Source organism: Electrophorus electricus, chromosome 6, assembly GCF_041902795.1.
Source record: "Electrophorus electricus isolate QZ-2024a chromosome 6, ASM4190279v1, whole genome shotgun sequence".
NCBI lineage: Eukaryota > Metazoa > Chordata > Actinopteri > Gymnotiformes > Gymnotidae > Electrophorus > Electrophorus electricus.
Window position 1 is genome coordinate 26,605,821 of NC_137502.1, and position 22,759 is coordinate 26,628,579.

General features: G+C 46.2%; 2 protein-coding genes across 24 annotated transcripts in view; one reads left to right on the plus strand and one right to left on the minus strand.

Annotated features, from left to right (window-relative positions):
* Window positions 1–14,650, plus strand: part of LOC113583445 (thrombospondin type-1 domain-containing protein 4) — a 71,751-nt gene extending 57,101 nt beyond the window's left edge. For 20 of the 22 annotated variants that reach the window (XM_081716142.1, XM_081716143.1, XM_081716137.1 and 17 more), the window contains 11 exons: window positions 6,238–6,442; window positions 7,808–7,983; window positions 8,604–8,691; window positions 8,864–9,061; window positions 9,212–9,341; window positions 9,507–9,711; window positions 10,400–10,573; window positions 10,713–10,886; window positions 11,462–11,641; window positions 11,832–11,976; window positions 12,668–14,650. In XM_081716142.1, coding sequence (XP_081572268.1) covers window positions 6,238–6,442; window positions 7,808–7,983; window positions 8,604–8,691; window positions 8,864–9,061; window positions 9,212–9,341; window positions 9,507–9,711; window positions 10,400–10,573; window positions 10,713–10,886; window positions 11,462–11,641; window positions 11,832–11,976; window positions 12,668–12,810 — 1,818 coding nt within the window. In that variant the 3' untranslated portion in view covers window positions 12,811–14,650. Of the gene's footprint in view, window positions 1–6,237; window positions 6,443–7,807; window positions 7,984–8,603; window positions 8,692–8,863; window positions 9,062–9,211; window positions 9,342–9,506; window positions 9,712–10,399; window positions 10,574–10,712; window positions 10,887–11,461; window positions 11,642–11,831; window positions 11,977–12,667 lie in introns of those variants that run through there. The other 2 variants (XM_081716141.1, XM_081716146.1) reach the window with 2 other exon arrangements.
* A 449-nt stretch (window positions 14,651–15,099) lies between these two features.
* pepd (peptidase D) overlaps window positions 15,100–22,759 on the minus strand; it is a 45,225-nt gene continuing 37,565 nt past the window's right edge. For both annotated transcript variants that reach the window (XM_027019784.2, XM_027019777.3), the window contains exons 10-15: window positions 19,396–19,464; window positions 18,503–18,580; window positions 17,222–17,370; window positions 16,798–16,982; window positions 16,242–16,433; window positions 15,100–15,938 (exon numbers count right to left, since the gene is read on the minus strand). In XM_027019784.2, coding sequence (XP_026875585.2) covers window positions 15,792–15,938; window positions 16,242–16,433; window positions 16,798–16,982; window positions 17,222–17,370; window positions 18,503–18,580; window positions 19,396–19,464 — 820 coding nt within the window. In that variant the 3' untranslated portion in view covers window positions 15,100–15,791. The remainder of the gene's footprint in view (window positions 15,939–16,241; window positions 16,434–16,797; window positions 16,983–17,221; window positions 17,371–18,502; window positions 18,581–19,395; window positions 19,465–22,759) is intronic.

A 22,759-nucleotide genomic window follows, 5' to 3' on the forward strand; every position in this document is an offset into this window, starting at 1 on the left:
CAGTCTCTGACTTATAAACTTAGTACATCCAGAGTAACCTTTGATCTGAGACAGAATGACCTTTGGCCTTTCAACGGAGGCAGAGATGTGGTGTGGTATTTGGACCCACTCCACCCTTGGCTGTTTTAACCAGGTTTACTAGCAACGTGTGTCTTTTTACCATGTGATGGTGGCCTTCGCCTTGCTCCTCCCAGGAGCTTAAAAAGCGCTTTAGGTCTCTCATGGTCTAGTTAGCGCTCTCGTGGTCTAGTTAGCGCTCTCAGGGTATAGTTAGCGCTCTCAGGGTCTAGTTAGTGCTCTCATGGTCTAGTTAACGCTCTCGTGGTCTAATTAGCGCTCTCAGGGTCTAGTTATCGCTCTCAGGGTCTAGTTAGCGCTCTCGTGGTCTAATTAGCGCTCTCATGGTCTAGTTAGTGCTCTCATGGTCTAGTTAGCGCTCTTGTGGTCTAATTAGTGCTCTCATGGTCTAATTAGTGCTCTCATGGTCTCGCTGGCCCGTGTGCACGTTGCCGGAGTATCTGTGCTAGCGAACGAGCAATCTGCCGAAAAGAGATTTCCTCACCACCGATGTCAGAATGCAGTGGCCTAACTAATCGCCATGGAAACGGAGTTTGGCCACAAAAGCCATGTCGTGCCACACTGCTGAATAGCCACACCAGTGGTGTGTGTCCGCGCGTTGTCTCCGTGGGATGTGTCGTATAGCAGACATCATGAAGTGCTTTCCAGTAGTCTTTGCAGCTTGGGTTTCCATCGGCAGGGACATGCTTGGCCCACCATTTTGGTCGCGCTCCCAGCAAGTTCCGTTTCTTAAGTTACAGAGGCAAAGCATGAGGGGAAGTGTGTTGGCTAATGGAGAGAGGGAGAGGGAGAAAGAGTGGGAGAGAGTGGGAAGGAGGGAGAGAGTGGGAAGGAGGGAGAGGGAGAGAGAGAGGGAGAGAGTGGGAAGGAGAGAGAGAGAGAGGGAGAGAGTGGGAAGGAGAGAGAGAGAGAGAGGGAGAGAGTGGGAAGGAGAGAGAGAGAGAGAGAGGGAGAGAGGGTGAGAGAGAGAGGGAGAGGGAGGGAGGGAGAGAGAGTGAGAGAGAGAGGGAGAGAGAGTGAGAGAGAAGGAGTAGCAGAGAGAGTGAGAGAGGAAGAAAAAGAGTGCGCAAGACAGAGAGAGTGAGAGAGGTGGAGAGAGGGAGGGAGAGAGAGAGCGGCAGAGAGAGGGAGAGGGAGAAAGAGAGCGAGAGAAAGGGAGAGAGAGGGAGGGAGAGCGAGTGAGGTGGATAGAGGGAGAGAGTGAGAGAAAGAGTGAGCAAGACAGAGAGAGAGAGTGAGAAAAAAGAGAGTGTGAGAGAGAGAGAGAGAGAGACTACTGTGCTGAGTGGAAGCAGCCAAAAACGGAACATCATGAAAATCCAAATAAAGTACTTAAGAGAAGACGGTTCAGGTACCTTCAGAAATGTCATTTCATTTCATCTCACAGACTATAGCATAAAGATGGTTAATAAAGGACTGCATTGCTGAGCCATAGCAGAAATGCTGGCTCCCCTCTACCTCATTAAGAGAGATGTGGTGACTCCTGTGGGTCCCCCCCCCATGACTGCCACACATGGGTTGGCCTTGGTGGGGATGGGGAACTTGTCGTGACGTCTCCTCTTTAAGAACAGTGTAAAAATAGTTTGTGTGAAGGACACAGCAGACCATATTATTAAATTATGTTTGGTGTGCTTAACCTCTGGAGATGGATATTGTTTTGGGACATACAGTTTTAAAAGCTATTATAAAAAATTGCTTTTATTAAAAAGATAGTTTTGGTTAATGCTCCATTTTAGGTTTTTTTTTCTGGTTCTTCTCAAGCTATAGATACAGCAAGTAACCTTTTCCTCATTTGTCAAATGTGTTCCTTGCCCTGTTGTCCAAGTTGGTGCTGTGTTGTTCTCGTTGTCCAGGTTGGTACTGTGTTGGTCTCGTTGTACAGGTTGATGCTGTGTTGTTCTCGTTGTCCAGGTTGGTACTGTGTTGGTCTCGTTGTACAGGTTGGTGCTGTGTTGTTCTCGTTGTCCAGGTTGGTGCTGTGTTGTTCTCGTTGTCCAGGTTGGTACTGCGTTGGTCTTGTTGTCCAGATAGGTGCTGCGTTGGTCTCGTTTTCCAGGTTGGTGCTCCATTGTTCTGCAACAGGGTGGAGATATAAAATGATATCATACACATAGATAACTGGGGGCAGGGCAAGGGCGGCGCTAGCATGCAAAATCTGGAACAGAGGCTCCCACGCTGGACCCTTTATGACAGGAAGCTGTTAACCGCAGGGAAGACGCTGGAGGGTTTGTGTGATGATAAATGAAGACCCAAGCAGGAGGCTAACCTTGTTTACATTTAGACTCATGGTTTAGTTTATTAGTCCTGGGGCTAAGCCTTAGCACATATGATACTAATATATCTTCTGAAGTGTTCCTGTGGTTAACTCATTATTATATTCCTGGATCTCTGAATAGCGTGAGGTAATATTTACCTAAAACCAGTAAGCCTTTCCCTGACCACTTAAATTATCAGAATGAAACAAATTGGGCATTGTATTGTATGTCTTTTATTCTGTCTCCAGTGTGTGGAGTATCAGACGGAGATCCCATTACTGTCCCTGAGCTACTGCTCTATAAGCTTGCCTCCATAATAAATTATGGGCTGGAATGGTCTTGCTAGCGTGTTTTTCAGCTGGAGCCTCAGTCATGTAAACATTGCATTTCCAGATGAGCTGCTGATCTCAGCACATGCCGACAGTGCTCTGGATCCATCCAGCTTCCTGCGAAGCCTGCGCCATTCGCCAATCACGTCTTAGGCTACAAACACGAGCTCATACACGAGGTCTTGCAGCTTTCAACACGTGCTAATGTGCAACATGAATATTTCTCTTTTACAGTGCATATTTAGCAGAGAGTAATTGAATGGCATTCAATGCTCTGTGAAACGCTGTACGTACTCGAGAGTCTAGTGTCTGAGGGCTTTTCCTTTCTACGACATGGTAAATAAGGGTGGTACAGAACGCTGCCTGGGTCCGGACTGTTGACAGCCTTCTGTATCCAGTAGTCTAACAGCAGCTCACTGCCTGAAACTGCCAGGTGGGATATATCTGGGATATATCCCCGCGCCAGACCCTGAGAGACCTCTGCTGTGGTGGCAGCGAAGCCCCTATGAACCCAAGTGTGTGTGGCACAGCTGTGAGGTTCTGTGTGTGGATTGGACGGTAGATCCTAGATCACCATGGCACAGAGGGAAAGTGGCAACGTCATACTCCGCCATCTTTACTCCTGGAGCCCTGACGCAGTAAGTCCAGAGGTCGTGGTGATTTATATGTGAGCGTAATGCTGTTGTGTTTAATGGATGTTCGGTGTAAACAGAACCTGATGAGTCGTCAGCAAGCTCGTGATAAATATCCAGATGACAGTTTATGATAGTCATATTCTGCGCACCGAGGAGCATCTGGACACATATGGATTCCCTCATTGACATCTGAGTCTCTCGCTTTATGGCTGTCTGCGATCTACAGTGCTCTCCGAGTGGTGCTTGGTGCTGAAGGTATTGCCACAAACTTACAATTCTGCATTGATTCACCTTCTTTGGCCAGCAAAGAGCAAAGAAATCTTGATTTTGAACTAGTGAGACTGCATTGGGTGCAGTGTGTAGAGAGACCTCTCTCAGCTGGGTCGGTTACAGTGTGTAGCGAGACCTCTCTCAGCTGGGTCAGCATGTGTAGAGAGACACCTGTGGTATTTACTGTTAGTGAAGCAATGACTCTCTTGTTTCCTGACCTTTGATAAGATCATTATTTAAAGTGTTTTTCTGTCCCTCCATGAAAATAAGAATGATCAAATTTCGATCAGGTACCTACCAGGTGCCTACCAGGGTGACCACGGGTAATGTGGAATATGGGTTCGGAGAGGGAGCCTGAGAAACAGCTACCACATTCAGGGACGGCAGCAGGCGCGCAAATGACCCATTTCCGACTGGGGATGCATGCATTTATCTAGACCCATCTAGGGGGCATGGGCCCCCTGTCCGCTTTGGTGACTCTAGATAACTGTTAGTGTTATGGAGTTTTCCCACTAAGAAGATTTGAATGCAGATGTTGTCCAGTAAGCAGCTGAGATCTGGTGCTCGCCTTGTGCACTTTTTAGTGTTTTTGTTCCGTTATCTTCCGTTGTTCAAAAAACACAAAAAGCCCTGAAGTGTAGTGTTACACTGATAGTAGCATGTTGTCACTAATCGTTTTGACTGAGCTAAATATCACGTGATATATTGCTGAAAACAATACACTGGACTAGCTATGATTTAAGCGCTAAGGTGTGCTGCCTTACCATAAAACAGAAATGCATATATGTTTGTTTTCCCCGAGGTGAAATGTGCTTTAGGGGTGTAGACGGAATGTCACGGCATGGCTATGATGCAGTGAGTGAGGACTATGGATATTCTTATACATTACAGCCACCACACACCAGAGCCAGTGGCTCGGGACTGCGCTGGAATGCATGTGTAGGGAATTGTTGTTTCCTTGCGTCCTCAGTTGGGATTTATTGGGAAATGCTTTATGACACCATAACGTCTGGGAGCTCTGTGCATAACAAACCACACCCGAGGTGGGCCCACCACCCACAACGAGGGACAGGCTAGGGTTGGTTGCATGCCAGCGCATGGCATTACTTGACTCGACAGCAACAGGGAATTGTGGGTGTACTGTGACATGCACTCCGTCTGTTATTGTCTCTTCAATCTTAATCTTAGTCCCTCTTGGTAAATAATCCCAACTCTGGATGTCACTTTAGATTTGTGTTCCACCACTTTTCACCACTGATTTCTGCGTTGAACCACGGTTCTACGTCAGCACCAATTACAGACGGAAGTGGGTTTTGCAACTTTTTAGCCATTAGTGGATGAGGAAGTGTGCTGCCTCCCTTGTAAATCATAAGATAAATGGCTCAGTAAACCCAACATATGGTGAGCAGATAAGAAGCAAAAATATTTCAAGTAAAGCTTGTAGAACTGATTGTATGTTCAGATATGGTGACCTGCTCTACTGATGCGTTTGACCCAGGAAGCAGACTATGATTAATGCAGGAATGAGAATATGATAGTTACTTAATTACCATTTCTGTGGCTGTGTTGAGTTTTCTGTCAGTTAGAATAATTCGGTTTTCTTCGTTTTCACGTGAGACTTTTTTTTAAGAGAAAGCTGGTTTTTTTTTTGTTTAAGCTGAGGAGCTTCAAGGATGTTAGTGAGTGTTACCGTTGTCAGTCGCTGTGACTTTAAAGCGCCGTTGTCAAACGGACAGGCTTGTCATCTTGCAAGCGGGTTTTTTTTCTTTCTTTTTTATGTTCTTATACCTATTTAAAAATTATAACTGCCTTGGCACTGTGTCTGGGGGAAAAACGGTTGTCCGATAAATTCCGACTCGGTTGTCTCTCGAGTCTCCCGATCTCTCCGTTTGCTATCACACTCCCACAGCACGAGCAGTCCACAGCAGGTCCCGGTTGGGACCTGTGAGAGAACAGCACACAAGCGGCTGTAGGAGTATTAGGTGAATGGCAGAACGGTAAAATGTGTCAAATCCTGTGTTAGATACTGACACCCAAACATTGTGTGTGAGTGTGTGTGTGTGTGTGTGTAAATGGTTTTCTGCATTTGTTTCAGTCTAGACTGTTGGAGGTCAGCAGATACAGGACATGTCTTGTTAACAGAGAAAATTAATATATTTTTTATTAGAAAACAATATTTTATTTGCTTTAGAAAAGCAAGGATTAAAAATAATCATTTTGCAATAATGAAATCAATAATCAATAAAAAATCATTATCTGGTTAAAAGTCACTCAGATGTCAAAAGTCAGACTCTCAATGTCTCTCTATCCATTTTCCCTTCTCTCTCTCTCTCTCTCTCTCTCTCTCCCTCCCTCATTTTCCTTCCCTCTCTCTCCCTCTATATCCCTCTCCCTCCCTCCCTCTCCCTCTCCCTCTCCCTCTCTCTCCCTCTCTCTCTCCCTCTCCCTCCCTCCCTCTCCCTCTCTCTCCCTCTCTCTCTCCCTCTCCCTCCCTCCCTCTCCCTCTCTCTCCCTCTCTCCCTCCCTCCCTCTCCCTCTCTCTCCCTCTCTCTCTCCCTCTCCCTCCCTCCCTCTCCCTCTCTCTCCCTCTATATCCCTCTCCCTCCCTCCCTCTCCCTCTCCCTCTCCCTCTCCCTCTCTCTCCCTCTCTCTTGTGTGCGTGTATGTCAGAATCCCGGCTGTGATGAGCTGCTGGGCTCTGGGAAGGTGATGGACGGATGTGGAGTGTGTGGGGGAGACAGCACAGCCTGCAGGCTGGTCTCTGGTCTCTTCCAGCACAGCCTGACCAGGGTGGGCTACCACAAGGTCGTGGAGATCCCAGAGGGAGCCACCAAGATCAATGTCACCGAGATGGTCAGGAGCCAGAATTACCTTGGTGAGTGGGGCTAGGCACACACGCACAGAAACACACACACACCCACACACACACACACACACACACACACACACACACACACTAAGCTTATGTTTGGATTAAGCCACTCATTGGCATTTTTCCTCACTTTTCTTCATGTGAAGTCACATTAGTTCATGAATTCCTGCTCGGTCAGATTTGTTCAATCTAAAGTAACTTTGAAAATATGGAAGCATCTAAAAAGTTCATAACGTTCATCATCACAGGAATTATCCCCAAACTCTCCTCCTCCCCAAACCACCTTAGACCAACTCCTCCCTGACTGTAAGATTGCAGTGCTAATGTGTGTATGTGTGCGTGTGAGTGTGTGCGCGCGGGTGTGTGTGTGTGTGTGTGTGTGTGTGTGTGTGTGTGAGACAGAAGACGAAAACGGTTCAGTGCTATTTCAGGAGTGACTGGAGGAACGTCTGTGCTTTATTGTTGGACACACTGCTTTAATGAGAGCCATGCTGAATTGCGGACATGTGTCGGACTCGTGGGGGTCAGGAGCAACCGTCTGTCCCCCTGCGTCCCCCCCTCCGTCCTCGGGGGCTGTGGTGCACATCACATCACTCTTCCCCTTGGCGCCAGCTGGTCCCTTTCATTACAGAGACTAATTTCCGGAGCCGGAGCCAAAGCCGGAGCCCCCGACAGAGGCATGTTTGAGGTGACGTGGCCCCAGGTGTGAGGGCCCAGGTGTGAGGGCCCAGGTGTGAGGGCCTCTGGGGAGAAGGCCGGCGTGGGCATGCGTCTGAGCTGGGCAGGGTCACCCTGCATAAAGAGCGACAGCAGCGGACAAGTCACGCGGGGGGGGGGGGCACAAAGGCCCACGCAGTGTGTGTGTGTGTGTGTGTGTGTGTGTGTGTGTGTGTGTGTGTGTGTGTGTGTGTGTGTGTGTGTGTGTGTGTGTGTGTGTGTGTGTGCCATTATTGCTTGATCGAATGCAAATGTGAGAGAGAAGGAGTGAGTGGTAGGGGAACACAGGCTTCCTTGGATCATCAGAGGATTCACTGAATTACGATTTTGAATGTTTGGAAAATTCCAGAAAATCCCCAAACCACATTGCTCTCAGTTCTCTCTACAGACTGAATAAGTGTGATAATTTATGAAGGTGGTTTGTGAACTGTCTTCCAGTTACATGGTCCTTACTAGAAAACCAACTACACAAGCGCTTACACACCACATCTTTCATGTGATGGGACAGTGATGTTTTGTGTCAACTACAAAAATACAAATTCTTCCTAAACTAACCTAATAATTGCTTCTGTGTGATTGTGTTTACATCTTTAATTTTTGTGTGTGTTTGTCTGTGTGTATGTGTGTGTGTGTATGTGTGTGGTCCGATAGCTTTGCGGAGCCGTTCTGGACGTTCCATCATAAACGGTAACTGGGCCATCGACCGACCAGGAAAGTACGAGGGAGGTGGGACCATGTTCACATACCGGCGGCCCAATGAAATCAGCAGCACTGCCGGGGAGTCCTTTCTGGCAGAGGGCCCAACCAATGAGATCCTGGATGTGTTTGTGAGTGGCATGGACATCACATCCAGACAGGAAGGACTTTTGTCCTGCTGTCCACTTCCTGTAGAGAGCTCTTACAGCATGGTGGGGTCAACACGGCGTCACGGAGCCGGACGTAGATAGTGCAGGGAAACGTGTTGTCCAGGCACTGGATTAAACACCAGACACAAAGGTTTAGTCCGATGTGTGTGCTGGCACTGTCTGGCTTGGACTTTAGTCGGTGAGCAGCTTTCCACGGTGCAAGATAACATTTGTGAGTCTGTATCTGATCTTTTTGTGACAAGTGTGATTCTACCACAGCGTTTCTTGCACTACATGTTGGCTGGGCTGGTTTCTGATCCAGGATTTGGACACCAGCATTTGTTAGGGTAGGACTAAGGATTAACACACGATGGGTTCGACTCCCAGGAAACACACATCCTGTCACACTGATAAATATGGAAGACGTGAAGGAGCCTATGTGCCAAACACTGTGTATGTAGTGTTGGAGTTAGCAGATGAAGGGGTGGCACCCTCTTCTAATGCCTGGTCCCCACATCTCTCAGGGAATGCCAAGGTCCGAAAGCATATTGAAACCCCTCTACCTCATTCATGAAAGCTTCTGTTCTGTTTTTAATGTTCAGATTATCTACCAGCAAACTAACCCGGGAGTGCTGTACGAATACATCCTGCCTTCCGAGAATTCCGCCGGCACGGCTGCTAACACAGAGGGTGAGCTGCTTCCTTAATTCTAATCTTTATCTCAACTCAAGATCTAACCGTAGCCTTTATCATGACTCTAATCGTAACTTTGAACGTCATACCAAAGAAAACCTTCAGTAGGTAGGCTGTTAATCTGAGTTCTGTTAGGACTGTTTGGTTAGCGGGATCCTGTTTTTTGTAGGGAATACCGTGAATGGAGGCGTGGGGATCGATCAGTACGGCCGGTCGTCCCAGGATGCATATGAACAGGAAGGGGGCCACAGGTACCCCCCTCTCATACCCGAGAACCTGGTACCCGCTGCTGCCCCACCACGCAGGCACAGAGAATACAACTGGAAGCTCATCGGGACAACCGACTGCAGCGCCACCTGTGGGAAAGGTCAGAACTGCCTTTACACCACTTTCTCCAAGTCACTTTTACATTTCACAGCTGTGATTTGCTGATAGGGACACTCATCACGTAGCTGTGTTTGTGTGTGTGTGTGTGTGTGTGTGTGTGTGTGTGTGTGTGTGTGTGTGTGCCGGGCAGGCAGCAGCCATACTGTGTTTGGCTGTGTCCATCGGGCCACTCACGAGCGTGTGTCCGACAGCCTGTGTGACGGCACTGCCAAACCCAGCCCACAGGATGAGCCCTGCAACATCCAGCCTTGTCCTGCCTTGTAAGCACTCTCTCTCTCTCTCTCTCTCTCTCTCTCTCTCTCTCACACACACACACACACACACACACACAGTGGCAGAACAGTATTCATATTATACAGCACCTGATGCCTTTGCTCACCTGTGTTGTACGTGATCTTTCTTTATCTTCTTTATATCCTGCGCAGCTGGGACATCGGTGAATGGTCCGAGTGCAGTAAGTCGTGCGGCCTGGGTTTGCAGCACCGGCAGGTTCTGTGTCGGCAGGCCTACGCCAACCGCACGCTTAGCGTGCACGCTTCCCACTGCCGCCACCTGCCACAGCCTGAGAGCAGCAGCCCGTGCCAGCTGAAGATCTGCAGCGAGTGGCAGCTCCGCTCCGAGTGGAGCCCGGTGAGTGCCCTGCTCCCTCCTCCCCGATAGGCCAGCCGCCCGCGAGGCCAGTGAGGGGGGCGAACGGGGCCGTGGGTGTAGCTGGTGCATAGGGCTTATAGGGGTGAACACTTCTACAAGGACCCTTCTGTTCCACTAACCTGGAAATTAAGACACAAGCCTTAAGACAGAAGACAGAGTTGCTTAGTCCGTTATATATTTTTAAGGAAATATTGTTGTCCAGTAATTCTTGGAAAAGATGGGAAAGGCCAGATTAGCACTTTGACCTTACAGCTTCTGCTCCTATCAAACAGAATAGCAAGTTGACCTTTGCTCCTTCTGCTCCTTCTGATCTTCTCCCAGGTCTTCCCACACATGGAGCAGCAGGGTGTGAACTGATCCTAGAGCAGGGAAACATGTTCATGCGCCTTTCTCTTAAGGCTGTATTCCCTTTAGAAATCTAGGGGCCAGTAAGGCGGATCGGAATCACAAATATTTTTCCATTTTACTTCTCCGTTATGCAGAATGCGTTCACTGGGTTGCAGTCACATGGTTTTCTGTATTGTGCATTTTGAACAGAGAGCTTAGGAAAAGATTGTGTCCCCTTTATGTATCTTATATACACAGAGAACTACACATAAATGTAGTTTCATAGCATTTCCAAGTGTTAACTCAGTTTGTGTGTATGTGTGTGTGTGTGTGTTCTCAGTGTTCTGTGCCCTGCGGTGTGGGTCAGAGGTCACGGGAGGTGCTCTGCGTCAGCAACGTCGGTGACGTTGTGGAGGATGAGGAATGCAATCTGAAGCTCCGCCCCAGTGACATGGAGAACTGCGATATGGGACCATGCGCTAAGAGCTGGTTCTACACGGATTGGGCTGAGCAGGTGGGTTTCCGGTCCACAACTCTTCCTGACACAGCAGGAATTACAGTAATTAGTAGGATCAATAATAATAATAATAATAATAATAATAATAATAATAATAATAATAATAATAATAATGTCTCTACCCTGCTTCTCTCAGTGCTCTGCAGAGTGTGGGATTGGTGTGCGTAGCCGCAGCGTGGTCTGTCTCACTAATCACGTTAGCAGTCTTCCTCTGGAGGCCTGTGGGTCAGAGCGCCCCCCAGAGGTGCAGGCCTGCAACAGTGGGCCCTGTGAGAGCCGTACTGAGTGGTTCACTGGGCCGTGGGGTCAGGTGAGCCCACAGAACATTATACAGTAACAATTTCAGAAGGTTATACAGTGTATCACATGTAGACACACATCAGCACACAGACACACCAACACAGAGACACACATCAGCACCCAGACACACATCAAACACAACAGATAAATCCCCTCTGTAGACACAGACACATATCAAACACAAAGACACGCATCAGACACACAGACACGCATCAAACACACAGACATGCATCAGACACACAGACATGCATCAGACACACAGACAGGCATCAGACATACAGACACATATCAGACACACACATTATACAGTAACAAGTTCATGATAAAAAAAGTTGTGCCGTGTATCACATAGTAGTGTATTTAGTGGAAATTGCTAAATAAATGCTAATGGATGTGCTACATTCAGAAATGAAATAGACATACCCTTCATGTTTAGGGACATTGTGACTGATTAGAATTAGACTGAATTCACCATCAGACCAGAGGATTTGGGGATCAGATATGTTATTGTGAATAAAGTACCTCATGGCTTCTGAGGTTATGTGTAAATATCAACTTCTCTCTTTTCACTGTGTGAATCCCCAGTGCTCTGCAGAGTGTGGCACGGGCAGCCAGCAGAGGGCAGTGGCGTGTCTGACGAGGTCAGACGAGGGATTCACAGTGGTGCCACTGTATGAATGCTCTTCACTGGACAAGCCCCTCAGCCAGCAGACCTGCCATACCAAGGCCTGCGGAGCCAAGTGGCACCACACTGACTGGAGTGCAGTGAGTAATCTAGAATACTCTCTCTCTCTCTCTCTCTCTCTCTCTCTCTCTCTCTCTCTCTCTATATATATATATATATATATATATATATATATATATATATATATATAGTGCAAAGATATAGTGAAAAGTGATAAAAGGCAAATGTGAACCCACAACTCTCTCTTTCTCTCTCTGTGCGTGTGTGTAGTGTTCCAAGACATGTGAGGGGGGATTCCGTGTGCGAGAGGTGCGCTGTCTCGCGGACGATATGACGCCGAGCGAGACATGCGAGCAAGGACTGAAACCAGAGGAGCAAGAGGAGTGCAGCCCTGAGCCCTGTCTACCACACATCGGTTAGCCAGTGCTGTACTCTCAGCTATACTCTCAGCTATACTCCCGGCTATACTCCTGGCTATACTCCCAACTATACTCCCAACTATACTCCCAGCTATACTCTCAGCTATACTCATTGCTATACTCCCGGCTATACTCCCAGCTATACTCTCAGCTATAGTCTCGGCTATACTCTCGGCTATACTCTCGGCTATACTCACGGCTATACTCACGGCTATACTCCCGGCTATACTCTCAGCTATACTCCTGGCTATACTCTCGGCTATACCCTCAGCTATACTCTCTGCATTAGTCTCAGCTATACTCTCAGCTCACTGCAAATTCCTTCTGTAGACACACAGACACATATCAAACACACACCAAACACAACAAAGAAATCCCCTCTGTAGACACACAGACACACACCACACACACAGACACACACATCAAACACACAGACACACGTCAAACAGAACAACAAATTCGACGGTTGTGCTGGTACCACATGAAGGTTGTGGTACCACACTATATTATTACAAGACTTAAACATTAACAGTAACAATATAAAACATACAATTATGATGAAGCACTAATAAAACATATCAGTGTATTTGTTCTTTGTGCTCTTAACTATATCTTAGAAATGCAAGAAATGATTTGGCAACCCCACTAAACTCCTCCCTCATGCCTAACTTTTCTTTACATCTCCAGATGAAAACTGCCAAGACAAGTACTTCAACTGCAATGTGGTGGTCCAGGCTCGACTGTGTGTGTATAATTACTATAAGATGGCCTGCTGTGCCTCCTGTACACGCGCTGCCCAACGGCAGACGACGTTCAAAAACTACAGATAAAATGAGCCCCTGCGGATCGCGCTGTTACCGGTTCAGCCGCTAGGGGGCGCTTTAACCAGACACAGCACAAAAGATCTGCAGTGGGCTTGACACACAGTGGACACGGGGGGAAGTCAAAGTTAAGTGACAATGCGTGTTTTGAGAACCAAAGGTGTGAAATACAGGTAAATCCCATGGAGGCAAAACACAGCCCTGATCTGGAGTCAGGTGAGAACACTGTTGAATTGAGAAATACAGATAAATCCCATAGAGACGAAACACGGCCCTGATCTGGAGTCAGGTGAGAACACTGTTGAAGCAACAACTTGTGTGGCATGCGAGCAATGACCACAGTGGCTCAGTGACCCAGGTCTGTTCTGGCACTGAGGATGTCTTTGTTAACAGGAACTGGAGACTCTGAGAGATTCATATGGGATTCAGTGATTCATGCGTATAGTGACCTATAAGTATGTAAAATGCAGCAAAGCCAAATGTTTTATTCCTGGTAATATAATTAGAATTATAATTAGTGCTTCAGAGGGAAAAAGGAGTCTGAGTATTAGCAAAGCCACTATTAACAACTTTTCACAGTCTGCTTCTAGACTACCATTACAGGCGTCATTTTACAAGACAAATCCCTTGAAATAGATTCAGTTTTAACTAACTGTTCACACCAAGCCATCATTAGGTTATCATGCATATACTTTAGCTAATAAAAGCAACTTCCTTCCCACTGGGTAGGAGAGAAAATTCTATGGAATATGTCAAAAATCAATTAACGTAGGTCTCGGAGCTTTAAGAGGCTGTGTTGAGATCTAGAAACAAGCCGGACCAGTCACATCCCAGAGTGCAGCAGGGGAGAAACCGCTGGCATGCCTTGATGGGGAAAGCAGACAGGATTTATGACGAGACCTGCTTGGCTAAGCTCCCACTACAGGGGCGCACACGGCCAGCTCTGTTTTCATCTGACGCCACAACCTGGAGTCGATTGCAAGAATAATCTCGCTGGCGTTCCGAACCTGACACGTGTCAAAACAGCCTCCTGCCACGTTAAAGGAGACTTAATATACAATAAAACACACCAACGATTGTATTAGCTCGAGTGTTTCAGCAGTGTTTCTGCCAACTCTGCCCTTTCCTGTAGGACTAGTGTATCCAGGTCCACACGGCCATGTACTGCAGTAGTCAAGGCATGGAATGCTTTCAGGCATGGGAGACTCCAGCAGGGACAGACAGATCACCCAGATGAGCAGGAACATCACACACAGATGTGTGTGTGTCTCTCTGTGTGTGTGTGTGTGTGTGTAGTTTATTTTTGATTGCTGCCTTTCTGCCTTCAGGTTTCCAGAAACCAAGTGTCCTGAATGTGCCAGAAAAGGAGAAATTCAAACATCTAGTTAATTAAGCTGTATGAAATGTTTGTATAGTAACTCTGGCCTTTCTCGGGAACAGTCAGTCTTCCAGTGTAGAATAAAGGTTGCATTTTTATGGCCCAGAACATTTTATTAAAGAATTCAAAGAATATACTGACCAATGTTCCAGTAATTTCATCTTCAACATCAGACCTTTCAATAATACCTAGTTAATACTAGACTACAGCTAATGAGCAAGATTAAAATTTAGGTTTTGCCTCAGTAATTCTTTGTACTAGACTGACTGCTATAGTGTATAAATTTACCACTAATTTATATTTCTTTAGCTTCTAAAAAAAATTCATTTATATTTATATTTTGAAATTATCCAGGTGTTGACATGTGTAATAGTTTGTCACGTGTAATTGTTTGTTACAGTGCAGAGTCATCATAACCTGTTCCGCGATAGTGTTGTTTTATAAAACTGATTAAAGAGGTCCATAATTCAACTGTCTTAGTTTTATTTTCATTTTATCCACGCAACATGCATAGTCCATCCATTCACATAAGAACTGGTTTCTGATGGGTCCAGTGTACATGCCTCCTCGGTGGGATTTGTGACCCAGACACTGGATTTCCCCTACCACTGAAAGAGAGGGTTCAGACTGGTGCGGATGTGACTTAATTGTGCTTAAATAATGGGATCAGAAATAACTCGTGTCAGGATTTACCCATTTCTGTGACCTCTCACTGAATTTCAATCAATTTCAATCAATAACATTGATTTAACATCTTTTGTGTGTGTAATTGTGGATATAATTACAGGACACTCCAAATTGCTCTTTCAGAAACATTTTGAGCAAAGTTTAGCTACAAAAAACATTAAAATCATCAGTATTCACTCAAAAATAGATACAACTCCATAAGTATCGGGACAGCTATACAAAAATCCAACAAGTAGAGGATGCCAGAATTTTATTGAAAAAGGAGAGATTTAGTTCTTAATAGAACAGGTTACTGAAAGCGCAACAACAAGCAAAGCCAAAGATCATCATCTCATATAGAAGAGCACTCTGCCTGGGAGCGTGAAGGCTGTGCTGTATCACTATTGCTAATCCACCATGGCACTACTTTGAGAGCACTGCACTACAGCGAGTGCACTGCGGTAGCACTGCAGTACCATGATAGCACTGCACTGCGGTACCACTGTGCAGTGCACCTGCTTAGATGGGTGCCTGCTCTGTTCTTACATTTTTTTTAAATTTGAGATCAGATAACTTCAGATAAGCTCCAGTTAAGGCAAGTTGTGATCTAACTGCATTTGTACTTTCCAAATATATGGGGAAAAATATCTATAGAAATGATTTTTTTCAGCTGTTTGGTTTGTATAAAATTACATACACAATGAATTTAATTCATACTGAATTAAAAAGTAATAAAGTGAGTAAATGTTTGTATGGGCTATAAGCATGTAGTTATATACCATATAATCATGTGATTTCAGAAGGTTATTTTCAGCTATAAGGCGGTATAATTCCAGAGTCTTACAAACTGTGCATGCCATAGAATTTAACTATAGGACCCGAATTAATTCAACAAAGGCAAGCTTTTGCAGAATCTCGTGATGAGATGCTCGTGTCGCCGATCCCGTTACAATTTCTGGCTGCTGACACTGGAACTGAAGGACTTCTCATCTCTGTCGGCCATGAAGTCCTCGATCTCCTCCACCGTGCGGGGCACACACGTCAGCAGCTCCACGCCATTCGCTGTCACTGCCACGTCGTCCTCGATACGCACCTGCAAGGTCACACGCACGTCTTTTACACACAGGACATTCCTCAGGCCTGGTAAATGCTCAGGTTTTTCGTAAAGAGTTAAAATGTGATAAATTGAACAAAAATCAACACAAAAAACTGAAAAAACATTCACTATAGGACCAACTAAAGTACCCTCTGCAGACCCCCGCATCTGACTGACTGCATCTTTGCAAACAGATGTAAAGTGGGTTCTAAAGTGGGTGTTAATAACAGCGCTTCTGTATCATGCTCTAAACAGAGTTCTTGTTTCTAAGCGGGAATGTAATGGCTTGGGTGGTCCGACCCCTCCAAAGCCGCGGAAGCGAGCCAGCACGTCGGCGTTGATAAAGCGGCACTGGGCGTCCGAGGCCAGTGCCCTGTCCAGCAGGTGGTCGATGAAGTAGATTCCTGGCTCCACGGTGAGGACCATGCGCTCCTGCACCAGACGCCCCATGCGCAGGCTCTTCAGGCCTGGCTCATCGATGCGCTCCACGCCCTGGAGGAAGACGAATGAGAGGAAGACTATATGTTAGGCTTGCGTAACAATTACAAAACATACACTGCATCAGCCTATAAAATATAACAAAGAAGATAATACCCTTTTCAAATCCCAATTTGACACCTTATTGGATATGTTATCAATATAGACTACATACATTGACGGTAAATTGAAACAAATTTGCTTTGTCACTGTACATGGCAAAGCCCTAGAAACGGAATATATTCAGCCAATAAACTCAGCCAATCACAGCCTTTGTGTCTTTGTGACCTTCAGATGTATTAAACCATTTCCCCAGACAATGCTGGGTGTTGTCTGTGAACCTCTCTCACACCTGTGTGCCGTTGTGCTTGTCACTGACCTCCGGATACCCCCCGACATCATGCACATCAATGCCCAGTAGGTGACCGAGGCCGTGGGGCATGAAGACAGCGCCCAGGTGCTCCTTCTGCATGTCCTCCACGCTCCCGTGAAGGATGCCGACCTTCACCAGTTCCTCCAGGTGGACCCGGTCGGCCAGACGGTGCATGTCCGTCCACTTCACACCTGCAGAAGGGGCGGGGCTTCACTGCACGAGCTACTCCAATGAGCTGTAAGGTGACTACATGGAGTATTTGGTCACTTTGTTTTCTTTTTTTTGCACTTAACCAAAACATTCTTCATTGTTTACATGCTCCAAAACAGAAAGACTGACAAAATGTAAGATAACCTTCCAGAAACGTACAAAACATGCTTCAACTCCCCAAGACTTCATGCTTTTCTTCTGGGTCCTAGTGTCCACATACCTGGTTTGAGGGCATCCAGGACGGCCCTGGACGACTTGAACACGGCCTCGTAAATGGCCTTCTGGTCAGGGGTGAACTTGCCGCTGGCTGGGAAGGAGCAGGTGATGTCGGAGGAGTAGCAGTAATACTCTCCGCCCATGTCGAACAGGCTGGGGGAGGAGCACAGGCAGGAAGCTGAGCCGTTAAACCCTGCCCCTTCTTCATTAGACCCCTCGTTAGGGGGCACGTGTGACAGACAAACGTGCAGACAAATCCCAACAAATTCTGCCCTCTACATATTACAGTCTGGGACGAAACCTATCTGGGACCCCTCTGGTTCTCGAGGAGGCTGTCGGATGGAGGTCCAGTGTAGTGGTTTTTAAAAGTACTTGAGAAAGCAGGGCTGCTGGCCCATGATTTACCCAACCAGACCTGAGCAGCTGACAGCCTTCCCAAAGAACAAACACAGGTCCCTCCCAAACGGGTGCTTCTTACGGCAGTCGCTCTCCGAATGGTTCACAGTTTGAGTGCGCCTCTGGAATCGGAGCATCTTTTTTGAAGTTAAATATGTCATAGAAATGTGCTATCAAATTAGCTGTGTAATTCTGTGTAATTCTTTAACAAATTTGTGCTCGACAGGGTAGCTTTAAAAAAATTTTTTTTCAAAAGTTTGTGAATCTAAAGTGTTAGTGACACCGTCTAACACTGGCCAGTTTTAAACCAGGACACATTAAATACAAAACGACAGCCCTCACAAAACAGAAACAAAACAGCAGACAAAAGATGAAAAGGGGGCGCTGCTATATCTGTTCATGCTTAAGACTCCTAAGTTCTTGTTTCAAAACTTGGGAAAGAAGTGCTTTACTGCTTTTGGCCACCAGGGGGAGATGTTTTACTGCTAATGTGGCAGGACTAGAGCATGGTAAAGCTTTGTGCGCACGTGTGCATGCAAGTCTCAGCCTGTCCTTTCAGTATATGAAATGTATTATGCAGAGTGCATAAGTTGGTTAGGGCAATACAGACACACACAGACACAATAAAACACGCCTGTATTCATTTTGTTTCACAGTGTTGCACACACTGATATGCACTGTGGGCATGCATGCGTTATAGTGCGGTTACTATATCATTCTGAACAGGTAGAGGAGAAAACCTTGCGGATAAGACTAAGGCAGGAAAAGGGTTTGTATATAAGTGCATACAACATGCTAAATGAGCAATACAGAAGAAAGGAAGGAAGTCATGTGACCTGTCAAAGGAAGTCATGTGAAAGGCGGGGCTTGGCTTGGGCCGTGCACTCACCACATGTCTCCGTCCTGAATGGTTTTGTCATTCGGCGCCCCCGCATGGCCGTAGTGCAGGATGGATGAGTTGTTTCCACTGCAGGGATTCAACCAATACAACATGGCCACTATCAGACAAACGTCCAGCAAGAAACACCAAGCTGAATGTGAGAATCATCAAATGTTCTCAGTCAGCAAGACTTTGTAATACGTAAGTGTACTTATATACCCCTGACTATTCCCCTGTACAACATTTAACAATACTACGAACTTAAGCATTCTACGAACTATTAAGTATTCTATGAAGTCAGCCAGACTGCATTTTGTGTTTTATCTATGGTAGATGCATCTGAGAACAACTGTGCTTTCCAGGCTGGCTTTAGCAAAGCTTTATAAAGCAGGACATGTAGTCCAGGCAAAGGCTCCTGCCCTGATTATGGTGATCTTGGTAAAAAAAAAAAATCCAAGCAAAAACTGATCTGAGGTCAGCAGTCCTTGTATGACTCCATGAAGAACAGCTCAAACGAGTCGGCCAGGGGAGTGGTCAGGGGCGTGGAAAGGTGCTCCTTGGTGCAGCCTGGGAGCCTCCCACAGTAGGGTGGACATCATCTGCACACTCAGATGATTCAGTTTGACGGTGGAATTTCTAACTGCACACATCAGCCCCCTCTAGAGGCAGCAAGGAGGTACTGGAGCTTGGAAGAACACCCAGAAGAGTGAGACATATTCTCACAGTGCAAGAATGACTTTCATTTCCCTCCTAAATGACATTTATTCAGCTACTGTGGTGGAAGGGCATGTGGTATCTGCTAATGGCCTTGTCATTAGCACCTGTAGTCACTGGGAGCAGATCTCAGAACCTTGCTGATTTGGTGGCTGGGAGACAAATTATGACCGAACTGTTGGCCTTACCTTCCACAGATGCAGGTGTAGGAGGTTTGTCGCATTCCCCCACGAGAGTAGCAATAGTGCTGAAACAAACTAACAAACACACACACACACACACACACACAGTAGAAAAGGCTGAAAATCAATCATACACAAAAGTCACATGCAGAAAGGACCATACATCATAGGGACCCTAAATCTAAGCTTCACTTAAGATATTCAGTAAAAACCCCACTCGACTACCGAGTTAAAGCCCCACTGGACTATCGAGCTAAAGCCCCACTCGACTACCGAGCTAAAGCCCCACTCGACTACCGAGCTAAAGCCCCACTCGACTACCGAGCTAAAGCCCCACTCGACTACCGAGCTAAAGCCCCACTCGACTACCGAGCTAAAGCCCCACTCGACTACCGAGCAAAAGACCCACTCGACTACCGAGCAAAAGACCCACTCGACTACCGAGCAAAAGACCCACTCGACTACCGAGCAAAAGACCCACTCAACTACTGAGCTAAAAGTCATTTATCTTAGGCACAACCTCTTATACAAGACTGATGTACATGTGATGCATGCCTCTCTAGAAGCGTTCAGGGCCCTGTGAAAGGTCAGTGCACCCAAATCCCCAATTTCACTCACTTCTTATTTCACTTTTTTATTTTAAAAAGTTGTTTTTTGGTGGTGGCATTAAAAAAAGCTTCCATGTTATTCCCTTGTTTTCTAAGTAAAGAAACCCTGCTGGGGTCTCCCAACCCTGACAGTACAGAACCACATACTGACGTTTGCATTTTGCAAGGAGTACTCTTTAAAAAGACCTAAATGAGAGGATCTGGCAACAAGGTATCTGCATCGGGGTCAGCTTTAATTCCAGCTGAGCAGCAGCCCTCCCGACCAGCTACTGAATGCCAAGATCTGCAGACGCACCAGCCCTCTGTGTCCACGAGTACATACGCCTGCGGTAGGAGACACCCAAGAAGGACATGTGAATCAAAAACTAGAACTAAACCATGAACCATGAAACGGTGGAAATCGTCGAGATCTTCAAGCAGCAATGCTGGAAACTTTGGATGCTTTCCCAAGACCATGGTTTAACATAAATATCTACAAAAGTCAGATACACTCCCTTGTCAGGCACAAGAAAGAATAATGTGGATCACAGAGTGTTCCTGAGATATGCAGCCCCCAGCTATAAACCGTGTGTGTTAGGGAGAGTGAGCAGAAGAGAAGTTAAGGAGACAAATGGAGAGAGTTGGAGAGAAAGGGAGAGGGGTGGGGAGCTAAAGATAACAGCAGCTGCAAACACGGCCCTCCTCCCCCAAGCACAGAGAACTACAGCGCCTTACTCAGACAAGAGCCACATCCAGTTAATCTGATAGGAGTTCTACCCAGCATGTGTGTGTGTGTGTGTATATATATATAAAAACACGCGTGTGTGCTCCGAGGTCATGTACAGTCCAGTCACTGAGATTCATCTTTAATTAAATCCCATGATGGCAGACAGAGCAGGGGAGGGAAGCTGGATCCTGGTTACTGCGCACACACACGCACGCACACACACACACACACACACACACACACACACACACACACACACACACACACACACACCATGGGAGCTGGTTAGTACAGCTTTGCCAAATATATAAGAAACCACAAACAAACCACGAACAACAACACATAAAACCATTAAAAAACCTAGGAAAAAAACCCTAAAGCCTAAACAATTAATCTTCAGTCACTGGGTGGATTAAATAAAAGAAGCAACACCATCAAAAGAAAGACAGTTAGCTCTGAATGTCATTCCAAACCCTGTCCAGAAGCCCTGTGCCTACTATCTGTAAGCTTGAGTAGATAAGTCTGATCAAATAGCCATGCCTCTCTGACATCATATAGAACCACTCTGAATTATAATGCACAGGTGGAAGGTGGAAAAGGTCTCAATCCCTCGAAGATTTTAGTTTTACATCTGAAAATCAGGATCTGATTGCGTGACATCTCACCTCACCGTAATCCTGGTTCACTTGGCCTTTGTACTTTAAATACTAATCCTGAGTTTGGCCAACTGGGACTACGTCGGTAATGTCACTGGCGCAAAACACCGTACAGATGGCTTGCAATTATCCCAATGTTTAGTTAAGCACAGTCATGAGCTTGTGGTTTATTTTTGAGTTAACTTTGGGCAGAAATGTACCCCATGATTAAGTTGTAATTAATGTCCGGAGACCTTTAGCTGGTCCTGAAGAGAACTCAATCAAATTCCAAATGAAAAGTTCACAGCATGAGACAGAAGCCCGAAAAGGTCAGGCGCCTTCTAATTGGCAGACCTGCACATCCTGCCTCTCACGTTCACATATTCTGATGGCTATTAAAACAGGGATCAGATTCTCTCTCATTATATGGCAGGGCATTGTGGAAGGATCAAGGAAACTGGTCTTTAAAGGTTTGTTTGAATCAAAAGACACTTTGTACCAGCAGACGCTCTGGGCTTAACGTCTCATTATCCACCAGTGAGTGTGTAAGAACGACAGGCTAAAAGTCTACATTGCTGCTTGGTTCTATACTGGTGTGTGTGTGTGTAACTGGTTGAGTTAAGCGGTTGCTTGAATTTTGAGCACCTTTAATCCTGTATTCACAACACAACGCTGGCCTCTTTGTACGTACAAGTATAAGACTCCGATGTTTGATATGAAGACACAATGTTTTCCGCGTGCAATAATGTTATCGCGTTACAGTTCAGCATGTGGACTATTTTATCATCATTTGTGAGGTGTGAAATAAAATGGAAGTGGCAATCTGTCTTTCTGAAAACACTCTCCTGCCAGCAGATACAAAACCACTCCACTGCTGTTAGCCACAAAAATAAATAAATAAATTTTAAATTCTTTTTACAAAAACACCCCCATCACGGTAGGTGGCCCATACACATTCAAAAGCGAACTAAGAATAATTACAACGTCAGAGCACTGGATTGTGGGTAGTAACGAATGACAGCCATTAAGAAACGCAGTGATGTGATGCCCACACTTCACTAAGGGCGTGTGAACGGATGTTGGGAGCTAAAATATTCGTTCACTCACTTAAAACATTCATGTGTCCAGCAGGGCCAAGCACTGCATGCATTGAAGGCCAGGCAAAGGGTCTCCCGGCAACTACTGCAGTGCCGCGTGGAAGACCACGGCAGCTACAGCTACAGGAAATACAAAAGATCTCACGCCGCTCTCCAACAACAGTGAGGCGGTAAAGATTAGCATTACTCACACAAATGCGCCGAGCAAAATTTGTCAGCCCAAAACAGAAGGGAACTCGTCCCTAAAGCGTAGCACTGAAGGAAGAAAAGCTGCGTAAAAGCTTTTCACGTTTCCTGTGAAAGAGGACCTCACGGGGGAGTGCG